Source organism: Branchiostoma belcheri, unplaced genomic scaffold, assembly GCF_001625305.1.
Source record: "Branchiostoma belcheri isolate BF01 breed outbred unplaced genomic scaffold, Haploidv18h27 scaffold16, whole genome shotgun sequence".
In the NCBI taxonomy this organism is placed as follows: Eukaryota; Metazoa; Chordata; class Leptocardii; order Amphioxiformes; family Branchiostomatidae; genus Branchiostoma; species Branchiostoma belcheri.
Genome location: NW_017803046.1, coordinates 2,434,262 through 2,449,735, shown reverse-complemented (window position 1 = coordinate 2,449,735; position 15,474 = coordinate 2,434,262). Strand labels below are relative to the sequence as shown.

The 15,474-nt window shown below is 42.2% G+C and overlaps 1 protein-coding gene across 2 annotated transcripts; it reads left to right on the top strand.

Moving 5' to 3' along the window:
• Positions 1-2,023: 2,023 nt before the first annotated feature.
• LOC109466119 (FK506-binding protein 15-like) lies at positions 2,024-15,473 on the top strand. 2 transcript variants are annotated; one of them, XM_019763748.1, is made up of 27 exons: positions 2,024-2,189; positions 4,761-4,928; positions 5,176-5,245; positions 5,497-5,571; positions 5,915-6,013; positions 6,112-6,258; positions 6,402-6,470; positions 6,682-6,825; positions 6,957-7,070; positions 7,278-7,578; positions 7,787-7,863; positions 8,185-8,451; positions 8,698-8,805; positions 8,929-9,023; positions 9,193-9,295; positions 10,050-10,221; positions 10,407-10,543; positions 11,048-11,062; positions 11,514-11,597; positions 11,752-11,823; positions 12,116-12,268; positions 12,444-12,536; positions 12,738-12,884; positions 13,156-13,423; positions 13,695-14,169; positions 14,469-14,604; positions 14,761-15,473. In XM_019763748.1, the coding sequence occupies exons 1-27, from the start codon at positions 2,128-2,130 to the stop codon at positions 14,830-14,832; spliced, it is 3,723 nt and encodes a 1,240-aa protein (XP_019619307.1). In that variant the 5' UTR covers positions 2,024-2,127; the 3' UTR covers positions 14,833-15,473. The 2 variants fall into 2 exon arrangements, with proteins under 2 accessions (XP_019619307.1, XP_019619308.1); XM_019763749.1 differs by lacking the exon at positions 11,048-11,062 and having other exon boundaries at positions 14,761-15,472.
• Position 15,474: the final 1 nt, after the last annotated feature.

Genomic DNA, 15,474 nt, shown 5'->3' with positions numbered 1-15,474 from the left:
TCACACAAATATTCTTTTCAAGTACCTTAACTAGTTTCTACATAAAAGGGCCACACAAATTATAAATAATATGGTGCCTTACCTGCTCCTCAGATGAAAGACCCACGTCAATATCACCTGTGCGGTGCCTTACTTGGTTGAAAAATGAAAGGGCCACGCCAATATCACCTGTACGGTGTCTTACCTAGTCTCCAGATGAAAGGGCCACACAAATATTACCTGTACTGTGCCTTACCTGGTCCCCAGATGAAAGGGCCACGCCAATATAACCTGTACGGTGCCTTACCTGGTCCACAAATGAAAGGGCCACGCAAATATCACCTAAACGGTGCCTTACCTGGTCCCTAGATGAGAGGGCCACGCTAATACCACCTGTACAGTCCTTAGCTGGTCCCTAGATGAAAGGGCCACGCCAATATCACCTGAACGGTGCCTTACCTAGTCCCCAGATGAAAGGGCCACGCCAATATCACCTGTATGGTGCCTTACCTGATTCCCAGATGAAAGGGCCATGCCAATATCACCTGTACGGTGCCTTACCTGGTCCACAAATGAAAGGGCCACACAAATATTACCTGTACGGTGCCTAATATGGTCCCCAGACAAAAGGGCCATGCCAATATCACCTGTACGGTGCCTTACCTGGTTCCCAGATGAAAGGGCCACACCAATTTCACCTGTACGGTGCCTTACCTGGTCCAAAAATGAAACGACCACACAAATATTACCTGTACGGTGCCTTACCTGGTTCCCAGATGAAAGGGCCACACAAATATTACATGTACGGTGCCTTACCTGGTCCCCAGATGAAAGGGCCACGCAAATATTACCTGTACGGTGCCTTACCTGCTCCCCGGATGAAAGGGCCACGCCAATATCACCTGTACGGTGCCTTACCTGGTTCCCAGATGAAAGGGCCACGCAAATATCACCTGTACGGTGCCTTACCTGGTTCCCAGATGAAAGGGCCACGCCAATATCACCTGTACGGTGCCTTACCTACTCCCCAGATGAAAGGGCCACGCAAATATCACCTGTACGGTGCCTTACCTGGTTCCCAGATGAAAGGGCCACGCAAATATTACCTGTACGGTGCCTTACCTGGTCCCCAGATGAAAGGGCCACGCAAATATTACCTGTATGGTTCCTAAACCTGGTCCCTTGATGAAAGGGCCACGCCAATATCACCTGTACGGTGCCTTACCTGGTCCCTACATAATTTATGAAAGGCCCATGGAATTTTCCCGTACGGCGTTTTACCATGGAGGTAGAAATGGTTTTACTGGTAACACGTTATCTAGACCCAAGTCCCTCACGCACTCATTACCTGTAAGGTTTCCAGAGCTAAGAGCCGCACAAATGACTGTTTGTGGCTTATCCACCGAAGTGGAGTGATTATAGCCGTAAAGGTTGACGTTTTTTGCCCCTAAAAGCTGTGGATAAACGCCGGCAGCCCTCCCCACCGCTAGCTATCCCTCACTGTAGCAGCTGATACCCCGACCAATAGCAGCGTGGAGCTTGCTGAGAAATTGACCAATAGCGGCGTGGCCGTCTTTCGTGGCCGTCCTACCATATTCTAGGCCAAGCCATACCTCCGTCAACCGGGCAGCTATATTTGCCGCAAATCAGTCGTAAAAGTGCAATAAAATTCGCGGTTACAGCATGAGTTAAGAAATACTTTAACTTTCCGTATCATAAATCGTACTGTACGTATCTGTCATGGAATATTAATGCAAAATATTCTACAGTTTATATCTTTTTCCTCTTAAAAATAGATTTTACGACTGTCACGAGAAGCAGAAACCATAAAGAATAGTACATTTTTAAGTAGGGGTTCTCAATCTTCCAGAATGTTAAGAAAACTAAGTTTTTTTTTAATTTATTGCATTTTTCTTCTCACGTCAATTATCAAAATAAGATAATATATTTTTAATTGTTTGTTTATTTGATCGTGAAAAGTTGAACAAAAAAGTTGTTATGGCGAAGAACAAATATCGGGTAACCTCCCCATGTCACAGTGTAAGCGCCCAGATCCTCCTCACATGACTCCCCTCCCACTTGGCTTGTCTCCGAAGACCCTAAAAGTGCATGAAAAGTACCTGTTTAATGTCTTAAAACACCTTTACAATGTTCAGTCTTGCTGGAGAAGACGACGATGACTTCCTCTCGCCCTCGGGCATGTCAGGAGGGTAAGAATTTCTCAGGAATCACGAAAATAACTACATTTTATTGACTAAAATCTTCAACTTCCTGTATGCTAGTTTATGTGGCGAGTCTTCGTTGTTTGCCAAATCGTTTGACCACTTCCGAATTAAGTTTCTGTTGAAAAATATTCTAGTATTCTAGTATGCATAATCTTGTTTTCTTTGGTGCTCAATGAGTCAATCTGCTAATTTTGAGTTTTGGGTGTTATAATTTGTAAGTTATGGACCTTCAAGGGGAATGGCCATATAATGGCTAGCCGTGGCGACTATTGATTCGGGCTTACATTGCATTACCCTCAGCAATAGTCGTGGAAAGATCCATTGGCAGAACTGCACATTTCCCGTTGGCTGCTCGATGCTCCGTTTTTGACCCGGTTTTTTGCTGTCCCGAGCTTCCCTACAATATAACTCCACAATTGGCCGGGTTGCCGATGTTTAGATCAGCCTGAATATTCCACAGCGCGACAGAAAAGTAGTAAAATAGCTAGTCGGCACAAGCTGGCGCCATCTTGTGCCGACTAGCTATTTTACTACTTTTCTGTCGCGCTGTGGAATATTTAGGCTGATCTAAACATCGGCAACCCGGCCAATTGTGGAGTTATATTGTAGGGAAGCTCGGGACAGCAAAAAACCGGGTCAAAAACGGAGCATCGAGCAGCCAACGGGAAATGTGCAGTTCTGCCAATGGATCTTTCCACGACTATTGCTGAGGGTAATGCAATGTAAGCCCGAATCAATAGTCGCCACGGCTATATAATGGCTAGCTATTGACAGAATCATCCTGTCAATAACAGGAAAATTTGCACTATTGACAGGATGATGCATTTTCCAGGATAATCCTGTCAACAAATATATGTACATCTACATCTACTTGAGACCAGTCATGTTGTTTTGTATCTTCATGTAATGAATTGAATCAAGGACATTATACACATAAATGTCCTTGATTGAATTTATTGGCATGACAAATAAATAAATAAAAGAATTGAGGATGGTGACAGTCAGTGTTAGGTCTCTTGATCCTCCTAACCTTTCCCCTTTAACCTTGAGTTCACCAGCAGCAGCTGTCAGTGTGGTTATGTTGGCTGTAGGAGGCATGTGATATTTGTCCTGACACCATGGTGCCGCTGAGGGAATGTCAAACCAAACTAAATGATTTTATTCAGACTCGATCAGATGCCAGTCATGTTTATGCTATACGTAACTAGATGTAGACAGGATCCTGCCTTACCTTTGAATGCTATTTTTGCACAAAAGTACCATGTACATGTAAAGCAGTGTGACAGATATTTATATATCTATATGGTACCAAATGCAAGAGCAGAAGGCTGATTGATTTTTCTGTCAACCTAGCAGATAGTAATACAGCATTTTCATAATCAACCATTCTATTACTCTTCAAGCTACAGCTAATGTCAGTCCTAGACAGACTGACAGTTGTAAATTTAGATGAGTCACTATACACTTAGTTCTTAAAAAAGATTAACTCTTCAGTAGATGCTCAAACTATAATCTCACTGTTCTTATATTCAAGAGTTAAGCCTCAGGATTACGTAAGGAAACATGACCCTAATGTTAGTGTGGCTTCCCTGTGTTGACACTAAATACACAGCAAGGAATGCATGACTGAGTCATTTGTTGCTGAAACAATGATGGTCTTGTCCCTGTGTGTTGAAGCCATGGCCAGACATTCAAGGGTCTATATCCTACCAGCAGAAAATCTCAGCAAACTGTTACCAGTAGGGACAATCCATTGAGTATAGACATCCAGATCTGTGTAGAAAATTTGAAGACATTGCATATTCTTAATGTTAAAGACTAGAGATAAAGTTTAACTTGTACACTTGGCGTATGGATAATGTAGCATAAATGTTTGATATGACACATACTAAGAACATCCCTCAAGTACATAGTACAGAATGAACAGTCCCTAGGCTATAGTACACAGTGTTATATTACATGGTTACAGACCTTGCTCTAAACCCATCTGGTCATGCCACATATACATGCTAGATGGAAATAGTTTACCAGAATGATTTGTCAACAATCTTGTTCTTGTCATCCCACCAGTTTAGCATATCAATACCTTTTGTCAGATGTGGTTTTGATTACTAAATCAGTAAATGGCAAGCAGCTGAGAGCCAGTCTACTAGTAGGCATTGCTGGAGTTATGACATAGGTGGACTTTTCTGGAGAACTCACTACAGAATCATCATTCTTCTGATCTTTTGTGATTTTTGTTGTTCTACAATGAGTTGGTTCTTTAGTGATGAGTTCAGATACTGGCACAGGTAAATGTGGCTAACTGGTGATTGTGTTGCAACTTATGTTTGCTGTTTCAATTTGAAACTAGCATAACAGTTTTTACAGTATAAACTAAACTAAACTAAACAGTATGGATGTAACTTAAAGTCAATTCTAGCTTAGATGTCATTGAAGTTAAATTTTGTAAAATTAGATAATGATTTTTTCTACCATATCTACAATACTGAATACAAAGAGGGCCATTTAAAAATGTCAGACTTACTGTTAATGTTGACATTTCTCCTTTCTAAGGTCGAAGCTTGGGTCCCTGTTCAGCGCTGACCAGGCTGGTGCCAGGGCAGGAAATGAGTCTCTAACCTACACGGCACCCAAGGAACCCAAGAAGGTCCAGCCGGGAAAGGCAGAGGGGGGCAGCGCTCCAGCTTTACTGTTTGCATGCGCTGTACATGCTTACAAATAGTAAGTACTTTACATACAGAGGAATGGTAATGGCAAGATAAGAAAAGTAACTTGTTTAGAGAAGAGCGTGTTGTAATGAGATAGGAAACGGTAAATTATCATCAATGAGTGTAACTCATATACAATGCATCTGAGGACATTTTGCCAGACTGTCTAGACACCTAAGTTATTTCAAGATATATTATATGGAGTATGTATCAAGAATCGAGAGTATCGAGATACATGTATATGCTCTCTCCTACCACAGTGTGGACAATCAGTATGTCAAGCAGGGAAAGCTTGGTGCAGCCATCCTTGGTAGCCATAGCAACAGTGATGTAAGTACATGATGAAACATGACAACTCAAAATTCTAAACCAGTAGACCACATTCTATTGTAAATTTTTCAGATAATTTTTCCTGGAAAATGTCAGAATTTTCAGTCTTTTATTAAACTTTCTTTCAATATGGTTGGAATGATCATCACAAAAAGTGGTCTTGGAATACAAATGTATTGTATTGTATGCTAAGGAATTGTCTTCACTATCTATTGTAATGTTGCCTTTATCTTGTCCTCTGCCATGTACAGTATAAGATCCTGTTGTATGTGAGTAAGGACAGGCCTGTCACCACTGCCAAGGTCACCAGGACCTTCAGCTTTACTGTAAGTATGACATCACCCTGGCCTGATCTTGGTATGTATGTGATGTGGTGAACTTGTCTTAAGGTCATGTAATGTGTACCTTAGTGAGAGAATGTAGCAGTCTAAGTCAGACTTGGCTAGGGAGGCCCCAAGGGGCATTTTCTTTGACTTAGCTAGAGCTGCATGTAAGGATCAAGTTGATGCAAGAAAACCATGTGTTGCTTCTTTCTATTTCTCCATTAATACAATAACTTCTATGATTGCTGGTAGTTCAGTATTATACATGCCTATTCTCTAGTCAATAGCAACATACATGTACATGCACAATGTACTAAGTTTTGTTTTATTTTGTTACAAAATGCAGGTACAGGCCAACAACTATGCTTCCTTCTACGATGACCAGAGACAGACATGGTCTGTCATGTTTGAATCTGAGTCCAATGCTGTGGACTTTGCCAAACATGTGAGTACTATTCCACAGTTATTTTGATACAATGCAAATGTATTTCCTGGTCTCAAGACTTTTACATACCTGAAACTAACTTTGGCCCCTTTTTGTAGATTGGAATGTCCCGAGCCAACAGTGGTGCAATAGATGGAATAGTCCATCAGGATCTGGTTCTAGGGGAGGGCCAGGCTGTAGATGTGGGAGACTCGATGGAGATGAAATACACAGGATGGCTTCTGAGCAACAACACCTTTGGTCAGGTTAGTAGACGCTCACAACTAGTGATCTCTTGCATGTGCTTTATGTAATTTCTTGTTATTTGATTACTAGCCAGTACATTCACTCCATATGATTACTGTTTTCCATACTCACTAAACTTGACTCCTTTTGTTTCATGCTCCAGGTGTTTGACAGTAACATGAGTACAGACAAGGCCTTCAGGTTTAAAATTGGAAAGGGAAAAGTCATCAAGGTAAGGTCTACAGTTGAGGTTGACTGAAACTATAACTTCTAGCAAAAAATATCAAAACTGATGTTGGTACTGCAATACCTTCATATGATGCCCCTGGTACATGTGTCTCTCTTATGAAGTGAACTACTACTGTCAAACAGCTTATAATCTTATCAGAATGTTTGTACATATGTTTTTTAGTCTGAATTATTTGGCATTTCTCTGTTCCCAGGGTTGGGAAGAAGGAACAGTGGGAATGAAGAAATCAGGGAAGAGGCTGTTGGTGATTCCTCCTCACCTGGCCTACGGTGCCAAAGGTGTGCCCAACAGGGTGCCTGCCAACGCTACACTTGTCTTTGAAGTCCATGCTATGAAGGTAAGGTGGGCCTGTGTGTACATTGTAACAAGATTCAATAATAAATTAACCAAATTAAGAGTATTTTTACAAAGAGAATTGGAACCGACTCTACCTCTGAAACTTGGCCCTCACATTCCTTTCCCTTTAAGGTTAAGTTCAACAAAGATGACAGCAGGTCCACATCATCTCGAGACTCCCCCGCCCCAAGAGTGGACTCGCCCGTTGTGGAGGCCCAGCCCCCACCAGCTCAGGTAGCACCCCAGGTTAGTAACTACATGTACTGTTGGGTTACATCATGTTGCAATTTTAGAGCAGGAGGGATTGAGACTCCTGTCACCTTATGTATATGAAAATGTGTTTGGGTAAGAATTAACAGAGCAGACCATATGAGAAGGTTAACATTATGCATTTGCTTTGCAAGTGTTACCTTTCTAGTTGGATTGTTTTCTGATCTGCCCTACTGTGTCCAGGCTGCAGCTGAAGACACCAGTGTGAAGGCCCGTACGTCGTCCATCAGTGAGCAGCTGGGCCACCCCTCCAGCAGCAAGGCTAAACTCATCTCCCGCATGGCCAAGATGGGGCAGGCCATCATCCCGTCCACCGGGCCGGCCGAGGGGGAGGGGGACGTGGAGCCTGAGCTGGAGGAACAGCCGCAGGTGGTGAAGCCTGTTCCCCAACAGGCGACACCTGTCCAGCCGGTCGCACAGCCGCCCCAGCAGGTGGCCCCGCCGCAGCAAGCACCGCCACAGGTGCAGCAGCCAGGGATACAAGGTAGGCAGCACAACTGATATGTCTTGACTCTGTAAAGAGATGTTGATGTACTTCTTCATACAAGTGCCAAGTATATACAAACAATTCCATGTAATTACTTTCAAGTACTTTCCTGTTAATGTAACAAATGAAGCAGTTGTCACAGATTGATGTCTTTTGAATAAATGGCTCCAGTAGAGATTTTAGCATTTGATGTTTTTGTTCCTAGGTTTTGCCCCACCTGGCATGCCTCAGCAGCAGGTGGCTATGTTCCAGCCACAGATGCAGCAGCCGCAGCCATTCCAGGTATCATAGCAAAGCTGTATATCAGTCTCTACTCTCTAGTACTGAAAATTCAATTTGACAGATGGAGATGTACATGTAACAAAATCAGAGACAAAAATTACAGAGTAGGATACAAATCTAAGATGATCTGCACAATTATAATACACAATTATAATACAATTATGTAGATTGAATCATAGATGCAGTATATCATGTTGATATTTGATCAAGAGTATTTTATTATTACTTCCTAGCTCCTACATCTCAGACACTAATTTCTTCCTTCTCCCCTCCTCCCTGTTGACCACTGCTGACCAGTACCACGTTGTTCCTCCCTACCAGTACCCACAAACCTCTGCTCCCTCTGCCACGCCCTACAACACCTACCAGCAGCCCGGCCAGGCCCCGCCCCCTCAGTACAACACCATGTACCCCGCCCAGCAACAGTTCCCCGGGCAACCGTTTCCCGGGCAACAGCAGCAGTTTCCGGGGCAACCGGGAAGCGACATGCACACCAACATGCTCGTGTCGGAAACTCGACAACAGAACACGGAGATGAGGATCGCCATCGGTAAAGTTACTGACAAGGTGGAACAAATTCTCTCCAAGGTAAGAGGAATTATGTTTTGCCAAACTACTCAATCCAATTTTTTTTGTTGCTATTTGATGACATACTACATTGCTTAATTTTTGACATTGTGACAGTTCTATATCATACATGTATATGGTTGATGATATTGGAATCATTATATATTTGCTTAGAAACAGCAGATCACTTACAAGTATGACTCTTACAGCAAAGACTGTCATATTTGGGAGAAATGATAACAACTAGGTTTTTCTTTGTTTGCTTAGGTTGACAACCTCCAGCTCCATGGCATGGGGAACAGTCTGGTCCCACAGGGTCCTGGAGGCTACATGGAAGCCTCTGTTCTCATGCAGAACATCCAGAGAATTCTGCAGGTGACGACTACAAATTATGTTGTGTTGTGTCGTGTCCAGTTGAATATTTTAGAAATTAGAGTGATATTCAGTATGCACATGCTAGTTGTAGAATGTGTCTGATCATTGCTGTGTTCCTTTCAGGAAAATGAGAGATTGAAAAAGGAAGTGTTTGAAAAGAGTTCCAGAGTGGAATCCCAGAATGAGAAGATTGCTGAGCTGCTACAGAGGAACCAAAAGTATGTATAATCACAAATACAGCTCTTCCAGGGTACATGTATATTGGTCTCTTTGTATAAAAAAGTGTATCATTCATGTATACATTGGGCTATTTTTTTCTTTCTTACTTCTTTCAATGATTTCAGCAGATGAAAATGAATATACATTGTATTTTTTATTGAACATTAGGTTTATAGAGCAAAGCAACACAATGTTGGAGCAGAGAAATGACACCTTCAAGAACACAGCAGCCCAGTCTCAGGCCAGGGTGCTGGAACTGGAACAGGAAAAGGTCAGCAGTAGTACATGTAGCATTGTCTGATATAAACAACTCTGTTACGTACACTTAGTATGTACATATAGAATACAACACGGTGTATTCCGTATCACCCGAGGTACCAGCCCGACCGCGCGTCGGATCGCCCGACGGCCGAAGGCCGGAGGGAGATCCGATCCGCGGGAGGGCTGGGACCGAGGGTGATGCGGAATACACCGTGTTGTATTTTATTTATGTCATACCCACCCACGAAAACACGCCTTTCAATGCGAAATGAGCAAAAATTTGGTGTCCCTAATCCCAAAAAACGCAACAACGTCAATTCCAACATCCGAATTTTGCAGTCGAATTTTCGAAAGCGTTGCACGCGGTTAGGGCGAAACGCGTTCGAATCTTTCTATGGAACATTTGGAAGCCCCGGGCCGTACGCGGTAAGAACCCCCGGGCTGTACCGCTAGTTATCACACGGGCCGGAACACCCGTATCGAACGTAATCGCGGCCCAGGTAGGACATAAATGTTACTTATAATGTACAAGTGTAGCTTCTGCCAATGCTACAAAGTTTGATACCTGGACCAGATGACTGTCACCATGGTAATTGGTGCTGTAGCAGACACCCTGCAGTGTTGGATTACATTATGTAGCAAGTAGCAGTACAGAGTTGGACTCAAGTCACCAAATATATGAATGTGTAATTTAAGAACAGTGCAGTGATTAGTAAGGCTAGACCTTTCTACATTATGTAGTTCTTGCTGTGTTATGTGTTCAGGTGCAGATGGCCAATGAGCTGAGCATCACCACGGCCCAGCTGAGCCGCTTGCAGCTGGAGATTGCTGGGTTGAGGAAACAGGAGGGAGACCTGACCTCACAGCTCAACACTGCAGCACAGGAGGCACAGAAAAACCTGTCAGAACTCAACACACTCAGACAGGCAAAGACAGGTTAGTACTACAGGCACAGCAGTAGTGTGGTGGAAACATGCACACATAGACTCCACAGTGAAAAAGAAAGCTACATTCAAGTGTCTGTGTGTTTGTGTAAGTGTGTGTGTCTGCATGTGCGTGTGTGTGTGTGTGCGTGTGCATGTGTATGAGTTACTATAACCTGTCTGTGTTCACCACTCCAGAAACAGACTCCCAACTGTCGGAGCTGCAGCAGACCATGAAGACAGAGAAGGTGAACAAGAAGCAGCAGGACAGTAAAATGGGAGAGATGGAGGATGAGCTGACAGAACTCAGGGCCGAGAAGGAAGGGCTGGAAAAGGTAGGCACTGCAGGGGACACAGAGGCTTAGGAGCTTCCTCAACAAAAAGTGACATTAAGATAGCACAGCATGGTTTAGAATAAGAAACATTACTCATAACTTCACTCAAGATGTGGTTATGTGTCAATTTAATTTTCTCTTCACTCTTTCCTTTCTTTCTACATGTTCTATACACTAGAATGTATGTCATTGAGTGTTGTTATTACTGTTGATACCATAACAGATGCAAGACCTGTGATTGTCTTTGTTAACTCTTCATCATTGTCTGAACCAGCACTAGAATGAACACATGTAGTAACCACATTTCCTAGATAATTTACTAGACAAAACTGACTTGTAATTCAGCACACTTGATTCTGTACAGATTCATGAATCACCTTTTCCAGCATATCATCATTTACACAATCAAATGCACCAATGAAGCATCAGATGACTAATGTTTTCTTGTTCACCCCACTGGTCCCCTCTCTCTGTCTGTCTCCTTGTTGCTGATTTGTTGAGAAGAGTGGAGAAGGGGAGGTGAGGCTGATGCACAGAATATCTCCAGATGTAGATTAGAGCTGTTTTAGTGGAGAATTCCTACCCATTTTACTAAAATAGTGTAGTTTGTACACATTATTGAGGTGTTATACTAGAAAACTGTTGTCTTTCCCATCTTCTCTAATAATTTTGCTCTTCACTTTTAACACTTAACACACACTGTTACCTAAAGTTAATGATTTCTTTGTGGCAAGTTTGCAGGCTCTAATTTGAGTTCATGTGTACACAAAATATATGTTTGCAGTGTTTTTGAGTGATAATAACATTTCAGAGCTATCCTGAAACATCAGGAAATATTCTGCTAGCCTGCAAGACAACTTACTGACAGGTACAAAGAAATCGACTAGGCATAGGATTAGCCACTACATGTAGTTTAGTACAAAAGTGTTGGTAGATCATCCAGGTTGACTCTGACTAATTTCTCTTCCAGACTCTGTCAGAAAGGAAGGCCAAGGCAACGTCAGACAGGAGAAAACTAGAGGAGGAAATGGATGAAATCAAAAGGCAACATGAGGTGAGGATGAGTTTAGTCTGTATTTTTCTGTATTGATTGTTTATTATCAGTAAATAATGTAGTTTCTAAACATATTGATATCAGTTTTAACTTTCTGTTGTCAAACTTTTCTTCAATGTTGTCATTTTATGTGTGAATGTTTGTTTACCACCAGGAGGAAGTTGAAGACTTGAGGTCCAAGTTGAGAAAACAGAGAGCCTCAACTGATGCTGTGACTGCAGAGCAGGTATGACACAGCTTGATACAGACAACTTAGTATGCTTATTATGTCATGATATTGTCACCTTTCAGCAATGTACCAGACTATAATGTCTTAGTTAGTTTTATAGTCGGTGTACATGAACACTGGTAAGTGTTCCAATTTGTGATATTGTTGTCCATCTTTTTAATTTGGTAAGGATTGGAAAAACTTTCTTTTATTGTGGGATTGTATAAATACAAGGAAAAACCAATGTATGCATAGATGTTATCCATAAAATAAAGTGTGTGTGGTGACCGGCCAAACTTGTTGCCCTCAGGTAGCGGCAGTGGAGAAGGAGATAGAGACCCAGTGGAAGGACAAGTGTGACCGTCTGGTGGCTCAGACACAGGACAAACACAGGAGACTGATGGAGGAGATACAGGAGGAGAAGGAACAGCTCCAGAACAAACTCTCCAACATGGAGGCCAAGGTGGGGAGGAGGCAGAGATAGCAACAATCTGACATTAGCAATCGTGAATCGAGATATTCCCTTTGAACCTTTCTTGAGTTATAAAAGGCAGAATTCATCACATTCCTAGTTAAATATATTGTTTGTCATAGAAGTCAGTAAAAACTATAATCTCTGTCATTGGCCTTTCCTGCAGCTGGCAACTTTGAAGAACTCCCAGGGGGAGGGGAGCCAGAAGGTGGAAGAGCTTGAGGAGAAGCTGGAAGAAATGGCCGGGTGGAAGGAGAAGGTAAAGCGATAGTTGAAAATAATGCCTTCAAGATGTTGCAGAAAATTAAAGAATAAAGTTTCTGTTTTTTTTGTTGTTGTTTTCATCATTGTACATTTTTACCCATGTATGTGCAGTAAGGTAGAAAAGTACATGTAGCAATTCCTTTTCCTAGTGACTTGAAAGAAACATTTCATTCAAGTTTGACTCTGTCTGTTCCAGTATACCAGTCTGCATGGCAGTGCGGTTGGTATGAAGGAGAGATACGAGGAACAGATAGCAGAACTCCGGGAGCAGCTGGAGCATGCCCAGAGTCAGCCTTCTACTGGTGCCATGGCAACAGGGACCACGCCCAATATAGCTGAAGAAGTAAGGAAATTTGGAGATGATACGATTGAATTCCTTAAAGCAGCTTTGTGTCTTTAGTGAAACATCCTTTGAAAGACTAAATTCTTCGGTATTAGCTCACTGAAGAGCTAATCTCCCACTGGTCAGTAGTGTGCATGTTGGGTGAGCGACAACAGCCGGGACTCAAACTCCCAACCTTTTGGTCCAGAAGCAGGGTTGCTAACCATTGGACTACACACACTACTCTATATATTGCACCAGGCTATTAGACTTCTTATTTACTTCTACACAGGTGAAGAAGATCATGAACCAGGTGTTCCACTCGCTGCGGGCGGAGTTTGAGCCGGAGGAGTCGTACACGGGGAAGGCCGTCCTGGCAGCCATCGTCAATGCCATCAAAACCACCACCATGCAGCTGCTATCCCAGCAGGCCTCACAGCAGGGGGAGCAGGAGGAGGCCAGCGAGTCTGGGAGTGAGGAGGAGAGTGAGGAGGAGGAGGAGGAAGAGGAGGAAGAAGAGGAGAAGCAAGAGGAAGAAGTAAAAGCACAACAGGAGGAAGGTTAGAAAAGTTGTCTGGAAGACCTAAGGACAATGTGATTGTTTAAACACTCAACCAGTTGTCTTGTACTGAATATACTGTGTCAAAGGATTTTGATGGTTCTTCGAGATGTTTTTTTAGATATGCACGTAATTGTCACCCAAGCAAGTGGATTTTTTAAAAATTGTCAGACACTTCAAGAAGCATCTACTTTTCGTCAGTTGCTTGAGTATCAGTTAAAATGGTATTTCATGTTCATGTATATCATAAGTTATCAATATTGTGTTCACAGTTTCTACAGTAGAAACAGTACAAGAAGAAGCCGTGCCTGTTCAGTCTGTAGAGTCAACAGAAGCTCCTGCACACGAGAGTACAGAAGAACAAAACGGCTCAGACACAAGCAAAACAGAAACCTCTCCAGTTCCTGATTCTGTGGCACCATCGGCTGTAGATGAGCAGGGCACAGAGGATTCTGGGACACCGCCAGCACCCACAGAACAAGCGGAAGAAGGTTCAAAGGCAGCAGAACAACCAATTGAAGAAGTTACTGCAGAAACTGTAGAAAATCAAACAGACGGTAACAGGACTGAGGAGGCCTCTGAACAATCTCAGAGTGTTGATAACAGTGTGACTGTTGAGAAGGAAGAGGAAGGTAAAGAAACTGTCACCGTGAACCAATCAGATGAAGTGAACCATGTACAACAGGAGACAGAGAAAGTAGAGGAGCCACCGGAGATGCCTGCTGCTGAGAAGAAACCAGATTTAAGGTAAGAAAACCAGGGAGCCTTCAGAATCAGAAAAGCATGTCTTACACATACAGTGTATGTCCTGTAATGTATAAGAAAAGTGATCAACCTACATAGACCTTTGATGCACAATCCCACTTAAGCAATAAATTATAAAGAATCCTGTCCTTTTGTGTGAACTTAGTGTGATTCCTTGCTGTCGTTGAAATTGCAGATGGTCGTTGAAATTGCTGTCGTTGAAATTTGTCACATTTTCATTGAACATGTTAGGCTTCGTTTTGCTGAAACGTTTTGCTGAAACGTCTACTTTGTATTTTCAGCAATATATTTGGAGATGATGACATCTTGGATGATGGCATGGCTGATACTTTTGGTATCCAGCCTAAAGATGAGGCAGCCGAGGAGGAGAAGGAGAAAGACAAGACAAAACAGCCAACACTTGATGATGCTGATGATGTAAGTAGAAGTACACCTTATGTAGAATTTGAGAGAAACTTCTCAGCATACATGTTTCTTGCATCTTAAATAGAAAGCTAACAGACTGATAGTGATGTTTTGATTACTTTTAAGGATAGTAAGGTTGATGATGACTCTTTATTTTTTTTATTCCAGCCGTTCAAAGGACCACCGCCGCCCCTTTTCCCTGACGAGGATGATGATGATGACTTGGACTGGCTCAGCTGATCACTATGCAGACCGGCTGGTTTTTGGGGGGATTTTCTTCAATCAGTTCAGTTCAGTTCAGTTTTAGTCTTTCTTTTGCCAGTGACTGTATTTTATTACAGAATATTTTATATCATTTGCAGCTACAGTTCTGTAGATGTTGTTTGTCAACAAGTTGATTCAGTTTGAATTTAAAAGGATCACAGCACCATGTCTTGCCTTTAAACTTTGAGTTGTAATTATTCTGATATAGAGCTGCCTCAAAATCTTTTCTTTTGCTGTAGCATACAGACTAGTTGCCACAGACGTTGACTTGTAAGAGAAATTTGTAAAGGATTCCCTATGATCTGACACTGTTGTATGCATTTCGAAATGTCCAGAGACAGGTGTACTGATTGATATACGAGAGCAGAATCTGATACTTTGTAAAAGAGACAAATATATTGAATATAACGTTTGAAGAGATGATAGATTTGCAAACTTTTTGAGCTAAAACAGAGCTGAGACTAGGTTAAAGCTCCTTGCAAATATTGATGTCATTTGCAAAGTACACATAGATTTGCCTGCTTGTGCCAAATCATTCTTTTAAATTCTATATTTTTCTCTCATTATATATGAAATTGCATCATAAGATAAATCCAGATTGAGACTGAAATGTAGATT